The sequence below is a fragment of the Culex quinquefasciatus genome, chromosome 3 (assembly GCF_015732765.1).
Source record: "Culex quinquefasciatus strain JHB chromosome 3, VPISU_Cqui_1.0_pri_paternal, whole genome shotgun sequence".
NCBI lineage: Eukaryota > Metazoa > Arthropoda > Insecta > Diptera > Culicidae > Culex > Culex quinquefasciatus.
This window is the reverse complement of record NC_051863.1, coordinates 18056323-18073778: the sequence shown is the minus strand read 5'-3', so window position 1 is coordinate 18073778 and position 17456 is coordinate 18056323. Positions and strand designations below refer to the sequence as shown.

The 17456-nt window shown below is 38.5% G+C and overlaps 2 protein-coding genes across 3 annotated transcripts; one reads left to right on the top strand and one right to left on the bottom strand.

Moving 5' to 3' along the window:
- The first annotated feature begins 5812 nt into the window (after positions 1-5812).
- LOC6049901 lies at positions 5813-7277 on the top strand. Of its 2 annotated transcripts, XM_038263386.1 has the most exons (3): positions 5813-5895; positions 5963-6044; positions 6104-7277. In XM_038263386.1, exons 2-3 carry the CDS (start codon positions 5966-5968, stop codon positions 7222-7224), a joined length of 1200 nt encoding a protein of 399 aa, XP_038119314.1. In that variant the 5' UTR covers positions 5813-5895; positions 5963-5965; the 3' UTR covers positions 7225-7277. The 2 variants fall into 2 exon arrangements, with proteins under 2 accessions (XP_038119314.1, XP_001866590.2); XM_001866555.2 differs by having other exon boundaries at positions 5852-6044.
- On the bottom strand, positions 7222-17292 carry LOC6049899 (nibrin). Its single transcript, XM_038263385.1, has 3 exons — positions 17157-17292; positions 15094-17093; positions 7222-7408 (listed from the first exon to the last, which is right to left on the bottom strand). Exons 1-3 carry the CDS (start codon positions 17182-17184, stop codon positions 7325-7327), a joined length of 2112 nt encoding a protein of 703 aa, XP_038119313.1. The 5' UTR covers positions 17185-17292; the 3' UTR covers positions 7222-7324.
- Between the last annotated feature and the right edge of the window lie 164 nt (positions 17293-17456).

Here is a 17456-nt window from a genome sequence, read left to right as displayed (position 1 = left end):
GAAATGGCGTTCGACGTTTCTTCGCGCGGTGCTTGTTTGCAATAAAAGAATTGGAATTTTCCTTTTTAATAATCTTGTATTCGATATAATTATATTTAAAATCCCCGCCGAATCTCAAAATGCATAATTACGAAATTAAAAGGACAGATATAGTTTTTTGGTCGAAATGGAGTAAAAAAAGAAGTTGTTTTTATAGCTGTCGGCCACTATTGCTAGTACCAATTAGCAACCTCTGGATTGTAAGTCCAGTGCGCTGCACAATTGATCCACACGGACGGGATCGAAATTAAGTAAAATTTACAAATTTACGAAAAACTCGAAATTCTAACATTCAAAAACACAATTTTTATCAAAAATAAAAAAAATGAATTCAAAATCAGGAATTTGAAAATTTAAGAATTTGGGAATTTAAGAAATGAGGAATTTAAAAATTTAAGAATTTAAGAATTTAAGAATTAAAGAATTTTAGAATTGGGTCCTAAAATGAAGCTTGGATTGCTAATATTATTGTTTACAGCGATAAAGCTTATTATTTTGAGTACAATGACCCTTTGTACGACCAGAAAGAGTTTAAAATAGATTTTTAAATCAATTTTGAAAAATTAACCTCGCGGTCCTTCTTGACAGAAAAGCTCCTACTTGACAGCTCGTTCCAAGGGGACCATAGTTGATCCATCGAAAAAATGTTGTCCTGTCAAAAAAAAATTTGCATTAAAATGGAAAAAAGTGATCAGAAATGGTTTTTAATCGTGTTTTTTACCGTTGTAGATAATAATTGACATAGGGCTTTAGTACCCAATTTTAGAATTCAAGAATTTAAGGATTTAAGAATTTAAGAATTTAAAAATTTAAGAATTTAAGAATTTAAGAATTTAAGAATTTAAGAATTTAAGAATTAAAGAATTTTAGAATTCAAGAATTTAAGGATTTAAGAATTTAAGAATTTAAGAATTCTAGAATTTAAGAATTTAAGAATTTAAAAATTTAAGAATTTAAGAATTTAAGAACTTTAGAATTTAAGAATTTTAGAATTTTAGAATTTAAGAATTTAAGAATTTAAGAATTGAAGAATTGAAGAATTTAAGAATTTAAGAATTTAAGAATTTAAGAATTTAAGAATTTAAGAATTTAAGAATTTAAGAATTTAAGAATTTAAGAATTTAAGAATTTAAGAATTTAAGAATTTAAGAATTTAAGAATTTAAGAATTTAAGAATTTAAGAATTTAAGAATTTAAGAATTTAAGAATTTAAGAATTTAAGAATTTAAGAATTTAAGAATTTAAGAATTTAAGAATTTAAGAATTTAAGAATTTAAGAATTTAAGAATTTAAGAATTTAAGAATTTAAGAATTTAAGAATTTAAGAATTTAAGAATTTAAGAATTTAAGAATTTAAGAATTTAAGAATTTAAGAATTTAAGAATTTAAGAATTTAAGAATTTAAGAATTTAAGAATTTAAGAATTTAAGAATTTAAGAATTTAAGAATTTAAGAATTTAAGAATTTAAGAATTTAAGAATTTAAGAATTTAAGAATTTAAGAATTTAAGAATTTAAGAATTTAAGAATTTAAGAATTTAAGAATTTAAGAATTTAAGAATTTAAGAATTTAAGAATTTAAGAATTTAAGAATTTAAGAATTTAAGAATTTAAGAATTTAAGAATTTAAGAATTTAAGAATTTAAGAATTTAAGAATTTAAGAATTTAAGAATTTAAGAATTTAAGAATTTAAGAATTTAAGAATTTTAGAATTTTAGAATTTTAGAATTTAAGAATTTAAGAATTTAGGAATTTAAGAATTTAAGATCAGAATTGGTTACTAAAAACGAAACTATTGGCACTACGCCCCCCGGGGCATGGCCTTCCTCTAACGTGGGATTTCTGCTCCAGCGCCTCTGACGAGACAGGAGAAACCGGGACCGACGTTTTACTTCACCATCCGATAGAAGCTCAGTGGATAAGGCGGGAATCGAACCCGCGTCTCATAGCATCATCGGGATCGGCAGCCGAAGCCGCTACCCCTGCGCCACGAGACCCACTAAAGCACTATGTAAAATTTTATGTACAACGGTAAAAAAAACATGATTAAAACCCATTTCTGATCACTGTTTTTCATTTTAATGCAATTTTTTTTTTTGACAAGACAACATTTTTTCGATGGATCAATTATGGTCTCCTTGGAACGAGCTGTCAAGTAGAAGCTTTTCTGTCAAGAAGGACCGCGAGGTTAATTTTCAAAATTGATTTGAAAATCCATTTTAAATTCTTAGTTATCGTACTCAAAAAAATAAGCTTTATCGCTCTAAACAATAATATCAGCAATCTAAGCTTCATTTTAGGACCCAATTGCTCGGATTGCTTGTTTTTATATCCGTATTGGCTTTTTTAAAATGTTTTGCTTGAATTTTGCTTTTTACTCAATACAAATGACTTGTCTCTTGCATGTCCGGCAGTAGATCGACAATGCGTTGAACAAAATTAATCGAACACAGCCCCAATCTAACCTAAAAAACAAAACTGCATAACCCCACATTACCAAGTCATTTTTCATGCGTGAACTTGCAGCACGGGAGGGAAAATATCTCCAAACTCGAAGAATTGAAATTGAAAAATCAATCATCACTCCTAATGTAAACATTTACTGACGTGAGCAGGATAAACCAGACTTCACTGAACACCAAGATCTGGTGCGCCATGGTGCGGTTTTCGTGTCACTCTAGAAACCAAACCGAGCTATTTATTGTCACACCATAGCAACTGTACCGAAAGCACCTTGGTACACCACCGGTGCACCAAACTGTATACCAAGATGCAACTCAACAGAATGGTTGATCCAAGTAAACCGGAGGCGACATTGTTTTGATTGAGGTTTGTCAGCCATAATTCACATCTTCGATGTGGCCTGGCGGTTTTTATCTCCGTCTTTTAATCACGAGGTTCCTGGTTCGATCGATCGTTTTTTTTTTCAATATTTATTGTCAAAATTAGTGATTATATACATTTAAAAAAAAAACTTCTTGGAACCTGCTACGCTCTAGTCAAAAATTGAATGAATTTTTGTAGTGGAATAGAGAAAACGTTCCGTGTTATGCAGGCAGGTTTAAATGAAAATGGCTTTTTCAGTATTATATGCACGAGAAGTTAGAGTTTATATTTAATGACACTACAAAATTCTATTCCTAAAGAATTATTCTAAACAAAAAGAAAACATTCAAAAAATAAAATAATAACTGTCAAGATTCGAACCATGAACCATTAAAATACTATTGCAGTGCCTTTGACAACCACACCATTAAGAACTGATGGCTTCAGATGGCTTGCTAGGCATCAAGAGTTCCAAACTTCTCCCGTGTGGGAGGCGCAGAAACCATGTCAGTTTTGTGTACCCGATCCACACCGCCGTCACACCAAACTTCGGTTTCGGTGCACCGATCAAGCTACCGAGCTGTGTCGAGTTTGGGTCGTGACGAGAAATGGTGCGCATAGAAAAACCGGTATCATAGCAAACCGTTGTCGCACCCGTCAAAAGGTAAGTCTGGGATAAACTCTTTGTTTACAAACTCACATTGACCCAATTACATTGTTTTGCTAGAAAAAATCATTCGTCAGACGATTTGCTCCCGGTAGATCCCGGAGCTAACCTGAATTTTGTTTAGATTCGGATGAACACGGATGAACTCGAACCTAAATTAGCTCTCGCACAAGTACCGCGGTGGGCTTGACGCGGGTGCCAAATTAGCTTTGCAACGCAATTAGGTCCCTGCGGTGGAGATGCCCTTAAAAGTTTGCCTTTGACAACTTTTTGAAACCACTCAGTCGCCAGCCATCGACAAGTTAAGACGTGTTTTCCTCGTGTTGTCATCTCGCGTGCTTGAAAGTTTTTGACAGATGGAGGTGGAGGAATCCTCCGAGGAGGAAGATTTTCGTCCCGTCCGCGGGGATCGGAAGCGGAAGAAGTCCAGCGAGGTCACTGGAATCGGCATCGAAGGAGAAAAAGTTGAGAAGACCCTGCTCAACAACAACAAGTTCAGCCCGCTAGCGGATAACAAAAACAACAACAATGCCAGCCCAGCAGGAGGAGGGGACGCCCCGGCGGTTCCACCACCCGGCCATTCGGCAGGTAAACAAAAGCAACCACCTTTGGTGGTGAAGAACACCACGGATTTTTACAAGCTCGTGGCGATAGTGGAAAGTTGTAAATTAGGTTTCAAACCGATTTACAAACTAACCCGATTTGGAACCAAGGCGACCTGCTTCTCTGTCAAAGATTTTGACAAGTTGCAAGAACTACTCAAGAAGAAGAAAGTGGAATTCTACACCCACGATCGGCGGAGCGAACGAAATCATCGGGTGGTTCTTCGTGGTTTTCCTGATGAACTGAAACCGGACGAGGTCAAGTACCTTCAGAAGAGGGATCTCAAGCTGGACGCGCTGGAGGTGCATATCATCAGGAGGAAGGAAAAGTCCACCGTAGACGAAACTCCGAACATTGTGGTCTTCCCCAAGGGATACACCAATCTGAAGAAGCTCTCTGCAATGAAAGTTGTGGCAAGCACTATCATCCGGTGGGAGGCCTACCGGAACAAGCGGCCGAACGTGACTCAGTGCAGGAACTGCTTGCAGCTGGGTCATGGAACCAGGAACTGTCACCTGAAAGGCAGGTGCAACAACTGTGGGGGTCCCCACAAGACGGACGAGTGCAAAGTCCAAGAAGCCGAGCCGAAGCGGTGTGCCAACTGCTCTGGAGCCCACGAAGCCACGGACCGCAGCTGCCCTAAGCGTGCGGACTTCATCCGGAGTCGCCAGCAGGCGTCGAAACCGAAACCGCCGGCAAGGAAGGCGGAGAAGCAGAGTCCAGCAGTTCCGGCGTTTACGCCGTCGGAGTTCCCTCCGCTGCCGGGCGCAGTTCCGGACGGAAAATCCAAGGATCGCCCTCGTCCCGCAGGAAGCAGCCAAGGTGGCCCCCGAGACGGTGGAGCCACGGAGAAAGAAGCCGGGGAGGTACTCTACAGTTCGGCTGAGCGGTGGGGGATTTTCTCCGAGTACATCGGCAGGTTCAAGACCTGCAAGACCCGCTTGGATCAAGTAACCCTCGTCAGTTACATAATCTCCAAGTATGGAATTTAAGGAGTGTTTTTTTTTTTTGTTATTATATATTGTTTTACTGATAAAAAAAATAAGTTAAGAAAAAAAAAACTTTTTGAAACGATGCAACGGCTTCGAAATACAGCAATATTTAAATTACGAAACACAAAACTATTTGAACGACTTACGCCCTTCTTTAATGTCATTATCAAGTGAAACTGGCTCCATATACACAAAAATGGCTTACATAAGCGTAGGATAACATGTCTACAAAGTTTCATTGAAATCGGAGTGGGTCCGGTACAACCGATTCCCTATTTGACATGGGATTTCTCTTGAGCGAACCGTTCATATTAATGTAAGGTACGCACTTCGGAAGAAACCGGGTAGCAAAAGCAAGCCAGAAAGGGTGAAGAAAAGTCCCAAGAAAACGTTCCCTCTCTTTTGTTCTGCCGTTTGTTAAGCTGTTTATTGACCCCCTTTCTTTAGAACAGCATAACGGCCCTAAAGCGGAAGAGAGGGTGAAGAAAAGCCTCAAGAAATCGGTCTCTCTCCTTTGTTCTGCTGTTCATAAAGCTGTTTCTTGACCCCTTTCCTTCCGATCTGCATACCAGCCTTAATCTGGCAGCACTGTTATCGGAACACCCAAATGTGGAGTTGGACAGTTAGGTCGAAAAGGAAGGGAAACGTAACGCCAAGTGCGCGGTGTTAGCCCGATTCGCACATGAAAACGCACGTGCGCGTGGGGTGGTTTGTTTTTGTTTTGTTGTCCGTTTCGTTCTGATTAAAATTTTCGTTTTCCAGATTTTGGTATTTTAAATTTCAATTTGATTTTATTATTCTTAATAGTTAAATTCGATGTATGTTTTTTTTTTAGAAAATGGATCTGTGGAACCAGAAAGATTTAGTGCCGCCGGCATTGGCTACTTACATGTGCAAGTCCAAAAGCTGTAAATCAGGTATGGAATTCAGATTTTTTTTTTGATTTTCGTAAATTAAATTTTTAAACCGCTTCCAGAGATCCGCGCCCTCGTGTCCACTCTATCGGAGGCGATTCAGTACTTTGAATCGCTAGGGTCATTTGACGAAGCGGCCGCCTACCTGTCCCGCTTTGCGACCCGCTGGAACAACCGGTTCTACAACATGCACGGCTTCCGGTTGCTGAAGCGCCTCAACCAGGCCCTGGTTCGCTTCAGGAGCGTGGACATTGTGCGGATCCTCACGAATGTGTTTAGCACACTTCCCGATGGAAACTATCTGGAACCGGTGGTGGAACTGCCGACCCGTGGCAATGTCGATTACTTGCTGGTGCGGCTGCAGGGCGTGGCGAAGCTGTTTTGCCGAATTGTGGTGCTGGCGAAGGAGGCGGCCCGGTACTACGTTCGCTTCATGTCCAGCGGGTATTTCTTCAATCTGAGTTCGATGTTCCTGTGTCTGCAGGCGGAGATCTGGTTCAAGTCGCGAGAGATTTGTCGCCAGACGGTGCAGTTTTACAACAAGTTGGTAACTTTGCGTGAGTTTTTGGACCTGGGAACAAGTGGGTGGCCCTCGAATGATGGATTGAATTTACCGGAGCAGCTCTGCACGTGGCTTGGCGACGATTGGACCAACGACATAATCGCCTCGGAAGATCAGACGAAGGAACTCAATCTGCGTAGTGGCACCAATCTGTTCGTGCTGCTCACGGGAGAACCAGCGGATCTTTCCACGACGCAAAAGGTGGACAAACAAATCGCTGCCAAGCTTGCTACCGATGATAGTCAACCGATGCAGTCAATTCCCAAGGCGCTGTTGATGCAACGCATCTCGGCGGCGGCCGACCTAGGTGAGGTCGTTTCGAGGAAAGCTCCCATACCCAAGAAGACTCCCGTAAAAAAATCGCCCACTTCCGACGAGCTGAACGCGGTCAAGTCCAAGTTTGACGTGAAGAACTTTCTGGACGAGGAGAAGCGAAAACGACGGGAAGATCCCCAGCAGGCACTCAGCAAGAACGTTATGGCCGGCCAGTTTGGGGTGTTTGTAAACGGAATATATCGCGACATGAACCGACTACCGACGACGGAGTTTGTGCAGGAGTTTAAGCAGGGGTGGAAGAAAATGACTGAAGTTAAGAAAGACAAGTCGAAACGGAAAAAGTGAGCTGTGGAATGAATATTTAATAAAGCACATTTCAAAACCAGAATAGTTTAACATGACAACGCTAACAGTACTTCGATAACTCAACGATTGCGCCTTTCGCTTAGAAATGATCGTCCTGTGTGTTGTCCAGAACGCATACCGGCATTGTCTTCACGATCGTTTGCTGTGGCTTGTAGTTGTGTTTCTGAAATTTAAAGAAAGAAATATCTGTCCATTACAATTCCATCGGGTGATTTTATTTTAATTTTTTTATAAATTTTAGTTTTTTGACTTCTAAATATAGTTCATCAACGCTTCTAAAATTTGTTTTTTTTTGTATTAAAATGTATTTTTTTAGTTTTTTCAACATTTTTTTTTCTATTTAATTTTTTTATAAGAATTTTTAACAGGGTGACCACTTAAATACCATTTTCAAATTCCCAATTTTTTTCGACTTTTCGAGAACCTGAAATAATGGGCATTTTATAACTGAAAAATGGTTTCAAATCAGAAACTTTTTACAAAAAAAAAAATCAATATGTAGAACAAAATTTCTAATCATGCAGTCTTTACAAAATAACTTAACGATTTTTTTTTAATTTCAATTATATTTTACTAGAAATGAAAAGAGAATAGCAAACAATAAAACATAACTGAATTTTGATTTTTTTTATCAAGGAACGTTTGATTGCAGTTACAGGGTGAGCACTCAAATTCCTTTTTTTAAATTCCCGACTTTTTCCCGACAGAAACTCAAATAATAGGCATTTCTTATCTAAAAATGATTTCAAACAAAATAATCCGAATAAAAAAGTCATTATTAACCATGAAAAAAATCTAAATCATTTTGAAAATATCAAACTGTTGTCAATAATCTTTGAAAACAGAAACTTATCAAAATTCTTTAAAAAATAATTCAAAACACGCAGAATAATAAGGCATATTTGAATCAACAAAACGTTTTGTTGATTTGAAAATCAAGATTTTTGTTGAATCAACGCTAAACCTCAAAACAACTTTTTCAAAACAAAAAGGAGATTTATGTGGAATTGAGAAAATCAACAAAAATTTTGTTGAATCAAACCTCGTACAGGCTGATTCTACAAAATATTTTTCTGCGTGAAAATGGAAGCACTCATTATCTGATTCAGAATAGAAACATAAACGATTAGTCATTGAACAAATAACTGAAAAATTAGCAATACCCTAAACCTAACAATGTTTATTTTTAAAATTGACAAACGTATATTTTTTTATACTTCATTTCAACTGAAAATTGCAAAAAGTTAGAGATAACTGAATTTAAAATAGCATTCTCAATTTATTTATTTCTTCATTTTAAATAAAAGATCGTTTAATACATGATTGCTGATATAATTCTTTCAATGAATCTGAAATAATATATAGGAATTAGTTTGTTTAATGTGTTAACCAGGGCTGCGGAGTCGGGTCATATTTCAAGCGACTCCGACTCCGACTTTCTGAGTTAAGCCGACTCCGACTCCAGCTTTCCAAAATTTGTTGACTCCGACTTCGACACCTAATCTGTATTTTAAATATTTAAAAAACGCATTTTCAGCCAAAAAATTTTCTGAGTAAATTTGAATTGTGATGTTTGAAAAATTGCACATTTTATTTAACTACTTTAAATTTACATTCATTTTTTTAGTTAATAAGCTTGATACACTAATTTTCAATTGTTTTTTTTCAGCAAGTTTTCATTTACTGAAAATTTCATAAGTGCAGATTTCAGTAAATTTAACTGAATTCAGTAATGAGAAATTGGTGTGCAGTAACTATCAAAGATACCCTGGTTTTGGAATAAACAATTTACAAAGTAACTAATTTTCAAAGCATTTTGAATCTATTAGAGAAGACGTACATGGACATAGTGTGATCCAGCCCAGTACACACATTAAACCTACAAATCATGAGAAAATTCTAATATTTAAAAAATAAATTAAATTATATCAATTATATCTCCCCAATTGAAGGCATTTAAAACAAATTAGACTTGTTCAACGATATTATTCAAGGATCAACACTGCATGAGTTTTGTAGAGAAATTGTAAACATTGGGGTAATAGATATATCTAATAAATTCAATGACTCGTATATGCAAAGTTGCATATGCGAGGCATAAGAGCACCGGTTTAACTGTATTTCAAAATTAGTTGCAACTTATTTTCGATATTTTTTGTCAGCTTGAAATGTTTTCAGCACGACACTTTGAATTGTTTTTATTTACATTCAAAATGAGCATGTTGCGTTCCAAGTATCCAAGATTGATATAATAGTTGATGATGTTTTAAAAACATTTTAATTATTTTTGTTAAATACTGATAGTGAGCTGTCCAATCACAATAAAAATGCTTCGAAAACATCATGGTATCTGATAAATATAAAATAAATTAAGCAAAAAATGGCAACGCAGTGAACGCAATTCAATAAATAAATTTAAAATATAAAAAATGGGAATAAACCTGAATTATAACATATATTGAACAATAAATAAGTTCGTAAATTATATTAATTTTTTTGACAACTCCGACTCCAGGTCTATCAGAAATTTACGACTCCGGCTCCGACTCCAGCTCGTACAATTTTGTCGACTCCGACTCCAGCTATTAGAGTTTTTACGACTCCAACTCCAGGTCCCCAAAAAGACCCGACTCCACTGACTCCGGCTCCGACTCCGACTCCGACTCCACAGCCCTGGTTTTAACCAAGTTTGCTTCTAAATTGTGTAATTTTTGAATCAATGTTGATTTATCTAGTTGTCAGTATTCAACTGTTTTATTTTTTTATTTAATTTTCAATGATAAATTCAGTTTAATGAGATTTCATGTTTGACCATTTTATGTTTCATTTTATGCAAATTTTGCAGTAGTTTTGATTTCTTGGATTTATTTTTTATTTGCAATTTATATTTTTTGTTATACAATATTTAAGTTTTTTGTTAACTGAAAATCATGCTTCATCAATAGTAATTCACCCATACTCACAAAAAAGTTCAAGGGAAAATTTGGACAAATAATTGAATTGGCTTAATAAATTTAGTTAAAAATTTGAAAATGCCAGAAACAGCAAGGCCAAACTCAAGTGTTTTTTTTTCTCCAATATTCAGTCATTGTGACATAATCACATAATTAAAATGTATTATAACTTTACGCTTTCCATAATCGTCAAAATTAGGCTCTATTTTGAAAATAAGTTTTTCATTAACTTTGTTCTTGTTTTAAGTTAGATGTTACTCAAACAAAAAATAATTAAAATCGGTGTTAAAAGCATCCAACATTTATAAGGTTTTTGAATGTATTAGGGAGCGTTCTTTTATTACGTAACGCAGTAGGGGGGGGGGAGGGGGGGTCGGAGGCCGTGTTACGCTCCATACAAAATTTTTAAAATTTGTATGGAAATTTTGTTACGAGGGGGGGGGGGGAGAGGGGGTCTAAAAGTCCGATTTTCCGCGTTACGTAATAAAAGAACGCTCCCTTAGAGAGACGTTTCATTCTCAATTAAATTAAAATAGTGAAATTAACCTTACAATTAACTAAAGAAGAATTGAGTGGATAAATTTTGAAAATTTTACAAAATATTACAAAAGTTGTCAAGAGTTAGAAAATATGTTGTAACAAGTATGATTGGGATTCTTTTCCCTGGGCTTTGTCATAATGAGTGTCATAGGTTTGATGCTTGTTTGGCAAAGAGTATGTTTTGATTCGATGTGAAATTAAAATCGAAGTGTTCAGTATATTGCTGAAGCTTCCATTTTTACACATGGACACCACTTCATGCTGTGAGAACCCACTTTGGCGTAGTCTCAGGGCTTAATCGATGGCCGGTAAGCTGTCATCGAGACAAGGAGGTTCTCTGATAGTGGAAATATCACATTTGTACAATGAACCGCTACATATGTGATTTTTCCCTATCTTAATGTGGGTGTCAGGTTAGGATGCTGGTTTAAAAAAATAGTGTTTGTAGAATTTAGGATTTTAACTATAAATATCAACTTTTTATACTTTGCCTTTAGTTATTTAGGGACAAAATTAGTAACAGTGAATTTTGTAATTCTATCAGAATCGGTGATTTTCATTCAAGTAGCATAAAAACCATTCTGATTTGTCAAAATTTCCATAGAGTCTCGATCAATCAATAGTGAAATGATATCGGACTAAATTTGTTGATCTGTTGAACTAACGACTGTCGGATTATGATTGTATCGACCATTGTTGCGAATCGAGGATCTACTGGAATTCTGACGATCAAATGGTCGTCTCTTTTTCAATTCACGACTTGTAAAATATGAACTGTTAATCTATTTTTTTTTTGTTTTTGTTTTTTTTTTAAGAAGCCAGACAGGTTTTTAAAGAAACGTTCTAGATTTTTTGGCTATTAATTAAAATGTCGGGGATTTGAGATAAGAGTAGCTTTCGGATAGGTTGCTTTAAATCTTGTATCCAATTCAAGTTAGGTAGTTATCCGCAAATGAATATTTGGACTTATATGAATAATTGAACATTTTGGACTCATGAATAACACACAACTGTGCATTTATTCTAGAGTCAGATCCTTACAGCGTCAGTGTTTATTTGGTCGAAGTGTACTAATTCATTGGCAGATCTGATTCTAGTTGTAATGTATGACAAGACTACTGACGGACGTGACAGGACGAGGGCCCAGTTTAGAGGTTTCGACATCAACGATGTGCGGCTGGATCACCCTCCCAAAAAAAAAAAAAAAAAAAAAAAAACAAGTATGATTGGGATTCTTTTCAAAATTTTCGACTTTTTCCCGATTTTTGGCGGATTTTGGCAAATTTCCGACTTGATTGGCCACCCTGTTTTGCAATTTTTTGATTGTTTTGTTTCAATTTTTGGGTTTCATTTTTTTTTTCAAATTCCGTCATCAGGGGTGACATTGGTCATACAATTATGCTGAAATTTGTATGGCCCAATCTCACCCCCCAGACCCAATGTCACCCCTGATGACGGTTCTTTTCTCATTTTAAACGGGGTAACATTGATAGGATTTAAAAAAGTAAAAAAAGATCTTCAACCCCGGCAATTAAAATGATGAAATGCAAACTTGAAGGTTTGAATTTTCAGTTTTATATATTTTTGATTTTAAAACTCATTTTTGAACTTTGTTTTTATATCTTTTTTTTTTTTGCTTCAAATTTTTGGATAAGAAATTAATGTTTAAAATATAGTTTATTTTAAAATTTTTATTTTCTTTGACATTGAAAACTTCCAATTTTAATCTTTTTTATTATGTTCAATTTTAAATTATAATATTTTTTTGCCTTCCGTACATTAACATATCTTTCAATTTCATGAAGTTTGATATGTCGGATGATAGTGTTTCTCTCATATTCCGGAAGTGGTCCCAAGGGGCCACCAGTAACCGGTTCCAAATTGACCACATTGGGTCAGCGAACATTGGCATGACCGTAGATTGACATATCTTTCAATTTCATGAAGTTTGATATGTCGGATGATAGGGTTTCTCTCATATTCCGGGAGTGTCCCCAAGCGGCCACCGGTAACCGGTTCCAGATTGGCCACATTGGGTCAGCGAACAACGGAATGACCGTAAATAGACATTTCTTTCAATTTCATGAAGTTTGATATGTCGGATGATAGGGTTTCTCTCATATTCCGGGAGTGTCCCCAAGGGGCTACCGGTAACCGGTTCCAGAATGATCATGATGGGTCAGCGAATATTGGCATGACTGTAGATTGACATATCTTTCAATTTCATGAAGTTTGATATGCGACATCAAGGGTTTTCAACAAAAAAATCAAATTGGCCGTTCATCGGGTACCCGGGAACCGGTTCCAGGTCCAGAGTGGTTCTGGCAATCGTGTATTGTGTTTTTAGTAAGTTTTATGGATCAATTTCAAGTATCATGAGAGTATTGGTATCACATATACGTGAAAAACTGTAAAATATGAACTTTTCGGATGTTCCGGATTTCCAGAACCGGTAGGTCACCTGGCCCTGACATTAATATTTGTGGTCAAAGTACAGGTATATACCTGTCGAATGCAACCCGGAGCATCCTGATTGGTTTAAATTTGCCGGAGATACAGGTCGTCCAAGTTGGGGTCTCAAAAAGGCCTTTTTTCGGTTGTAGCCGATACCCGGTGGCCATAGTGACCAAATCCGGTTTTCCGGGTCGGTTTCGGAAAGGGGACGTTCTAAGCTTTCATTTGTGACCAAAAGAACCGGAATCGGTCAAAAACTGGATTTTTGACGATTTTTTAAAGATTGGGGAAAAGGACCCCAGTACCTTATGTGTGATTTTTTTTTAATACCAAGGGAAGGTTAAGCCACAACTCGATCTCGACACCCGTTTCTTAGGTATAGTTTAAAATCTTATTTTTTTTATTTACGATTTTAATTCTGAATTTAAGTGCCATAAATTTTAGGTGTTGAGGAGCGGCCGTGGCTGACTGGTTACGGTGTTCGCTTTGTAAGCGAATGGTTTTGGACTCGATACCCATCTGCTCCCAACGAGAAAGTTAAGAACACATAAATTTGAAATGATGAATATGAACGAAAAACAAAGTCGCTCCAGGCGGGATTCGATCCTCCGTCCTTTGGATTGGTAAGCAAAAATGCTAACCACTAAGCCATGACGACTTGATGAGTGTGGACTGGAATTAGGAATACTGTTACAGAGAGCGAGTTGTGGCGCTATAACCACGGCAAATAGTGTCCAGGGCATTCGTGGAAATACAATGTCCCATCCCAGAGGGTCCCGGAGTACCAAACCTTCTTAGCATGGTGCTCCCAACGAATATAACCAAATCTCGGAGCGTATGGTGGTGTGTCCCCACGCTTCTTCCTCCCCTGTCGATTCAGAATTGTGTTGTTGTTCGAACACTCAGTGCTCAAACTCAACCCAATTACGAATCATCTCTGCGATACGGCTTTACGCAGTAGGCCTGGCCGCTTTAACGCTTGTGATGTTTCAATGCATTCCGATGCAATGGCGCACTACAAATGTTAATAAATGACAAGAAGAGTGCTAGGCGTCATCTAACCTAAGGCACTCTCCAGGATCCCTTCGAAAGATTGGCTGCGCTAGGGTCTGATTAGATTAGATTAGAATTTAAGTGCCATAAATTTTAGGTGTTTAATTTTAGGTTTTGTTTTATCAAAGTATTTCTGAATTATTTAATTTCCTTTTGAGTTTCAGATCGTTTTTTTTTTAATTTTGTAGTTAAAAATCTGTTTTTTTAAAGTTAGAATTTTCATTTTACTTTGAAGCTTATTTTTTATTTGAATTTGTATTTTTTGATCAAATTTCTACAAGTTTTAACACTTTTAGTTTGAAGAATTTTTTGATTGTTGATTTGTATTTGATTTATATTATTTGTTAAGAATCTCAGACTGAGGAATTTTAAGATAAAAACAATTTATGTTAAATTCTTGTCAATATTAATATTTGCAGTACATCCGAGAACACCCGAAAATGCATTACAAAAATTAAAGCGGCCAGCCCTACTGCATTGTGATTTCCGCAGAGAGGATTCTGTGAACGGATTATTGTTGTGAAAGTTATGTTTTGTGTAAAAATATATAATAAAATGTAATATAATGAACGTAATCAAAAGTATTATTTTATATAGTAAATTACCTTTATGACCAGCTAATAATAAATTATTAGTTGATCCAAAAAGAATAGTTTGCGGATTTTAAATTTATTTCTTTTTTATAAATCAGTTTATGTTTTTTCAAATTTAATAAGGTTTTTGCTGGGTTTATTTTTAGAATAGAATTTTTAGAACTCCATCCATGCCAATATATGGAACATGCCGAGAAAAATCTTCCTTTTAACGTAATCTTAAAGGATTGGAGAAACTCTCAACTAAAACCCACCTTCACGAACGCCTTAAAGTTCTTCCCTCCTCCATTGGTCGATCCCGTCCCGAAGAAGCTCCGCTCCGACGACTCGTCCCGACTGCGGTGGTGCGAGGTCAAATTCATGCACTTGACGCGCACCTGGAACATGGACTGCATCCCGTCGATCCAGACGCGCGTCTTGTGGTCCTCGTCTCCGTCGCCGGGTTCCTCCTTGATGCGCTTCACCGTGACTTCGTCCTGGGTTTTGATGCTGAGCTCGCAGAACGTCGACGAGAGCCAACCCTCTGCCTTTATCGTGATCGGTTTGATAAACTGCTTGTAGGAGGTGTTGGTGGTGCTGGTGGTGTTCGAGGTCGGATTGGGGGCTGATTTTGGAGGTGCTTCCGGGTTGCGCTTGGAGCGGCGGGAAGTTTCGCCGTTGAATGCAAACAGGTCCGAATCTGCGGTGGATGATTCTGGTGCGCGTTGAGATCGTTGCGACGATGAGGTGAACGACTCGGCAAGTGTTTGCTGGCGTTTGGCACGTTTGGGAACGGCTTCGCCAAAGTTGAACAGATCGTCCTCGCCGTCGTCCAGCATTAGCTGAAGGGGTCGTTTTGGCTTTTGAGCTGCCGCCGGCGCCGCCGTCGGAGCGGATTTTGATTCGTTCAGCGCTTCTTCGTGATTCACCGAGAGGAAGCCGGAGAGATTTGAGGGTTGTGAGGGGGGAAGTTGGGATGGTGGGGGCGGCGACACGGATTCTTCTGGCGTTTCGGGAATCTCCTCCTCAACTGGTTTCGATCGGATCCTTTTGGCTTCCTTCGGCGGCTCGGTTGGCTCGGCACGCTTCCGTTTTGACCGACCCGTGCTTTCATTTTCGTTGGCCTTGGCAAACTCAGACTCCACCTCCGAGATCTTCAGCTCAGCATCGCTGAAGTTGGTCGAATGTAGCGTTCCTGGTTGGATATCGTGCGGTTCCGTTTCCGGAATCGAGATACTCTCGACAACGCTGCTGATCTTCTTGGAACGACCCGCCAAATCTTCACTATTCCGCGCCAAAGTGTCTCCGTGGGCTTCGAAAGGAACCGTGTCCAGATCCAACACGCTGGTAAACTTGTACAACGGGTTGCAGTACTTCTCGAGCGAGCAGTGCAGAATGGCCAACCCAATTTCCGCCTCCGGAATCAAACGACGACCTGCTTTGGCCACAATTTGGGTGAGACCGTCCATGGACTGCGACGCACCCTGCGTAAGAGTGTCCGTCGTAACCTGGATCACGACGACCTTATCTTGCGTAAAGAACGACTTGGAAATCTTGTGCTTCGTGGCGCAGATGCACTTGCCACCGGCCATCTTCACAATCCCTTCGTACAGCGTCATGTGTTGCGGTTTGATAAAGATAAAGGTCAACCCCACAAACAGCTCTTCCCTCTCCGGAACCTTTCCAAACGATATTCCCTCACGCCTCACGTACGCTTCCGTAAACTCAGGAATAAACCCCTCCGGATCCGGAAGCGCCTTTCCCCCCTGCACCGCCCTCAGACACGCCTCAAAGTACTCCGGCGTCACCACCGGAATCTGCCCAATCAAACTCATCAGCAGCTTCGGCGTGGTCGTAATCGTCGTCATCACCAAAAACCTGGTCTTCCCCTGCTGAAAACTGCCTTCCAGCGTTCCCCCAAGCTTCCTCAACGTCCGCTCCAACCCCTCCGTCACGCTAATCGTCGACGTAATGCACCGGAACTCAACCCGGTCTACCTGCCACAGGCTGTCGCACATGCCGAACCGAACGCGATCCCCCTGGCGAAGCCTCACCGGAACATCCTTCGGAATCTCGTCGCGGTCACTTTCGATGGCGTGGTTCAAGAAGGTGCCGTACCGGCTGCCGGCGTCCACCAGCTTCAGCGTGTCCGACGACTCTGGGAAAAGGAACGCATGGTTCCGGCTGATGGACCGGTCGTTCGCGATGTTGAGGTTGCCCGTAGACCGGGACACGACGTGCTTTTTAACGTCCGGTCGGATGTAGTAGACTGTCGCTGAAAGTTACATATTTCAACGGTTAAATTGATTATCGCTAGATTAATTATTTGTTCACTCACCATTCTTTAGATTTTTTAGAAACCACATCTTGATGATTTTTTGAGGAAACAACTTTTGTTGAACATTTAAAAACTTAAACAAAATTTATCAAACAAGAAACGACACGAAAACAGTCAAATTTGTTTACAAATCGCCGCGCGAAATCAATTAAAGAGCTAACTTCGCGCCACGTTTCGACCTTAAGGATTTTGAGGGATAGTCGAAAAAAATATCGCCAAACCGTGCGAAATCCGCGCAAAACGCCAAATGTGCGACTTGGAATTAATGAATTTTATTTTTATAAATTTAATTCTATGTAA

Bases quoted from the DNA above. Each gene is read 5' to 3' on its own strand.
- LOC6049901 (XM_038263386.1), top strand. From the start codon at position 5,966: ATGGATCTGTGGAACCAGAAAGATTTAGTGCCGCCGGCATTGGCTACT. The intron at 6,045-6,103 runs GTATGGAATTCA...AACCGCTTCCAG, and splicing joins GTCCAAAAGCTGTAAATCAG to AGATCCGCGCCCTCGTGTCC.
- LOC6049899 (XM_038263385.1), bottom strand. From the start codon at position 17,184: ATGTGGTTTCTAAAAAATCTAAAGAATG. The intron at 17,094-17,156 runs GTGAGTGAACAA...TGTAACTTTCAG, and splicing joins TCTAAAAAATCTAAAGAATG to CGACAGTCTACTACATCCGA. The intron at 7,409-15,093 runs GTGGGTTTTAGT...TTTAAATTTCAG, and splicing joins ACTTTAAGGCGTTCGTGAAG to AAACACAACTACAAGCCACA.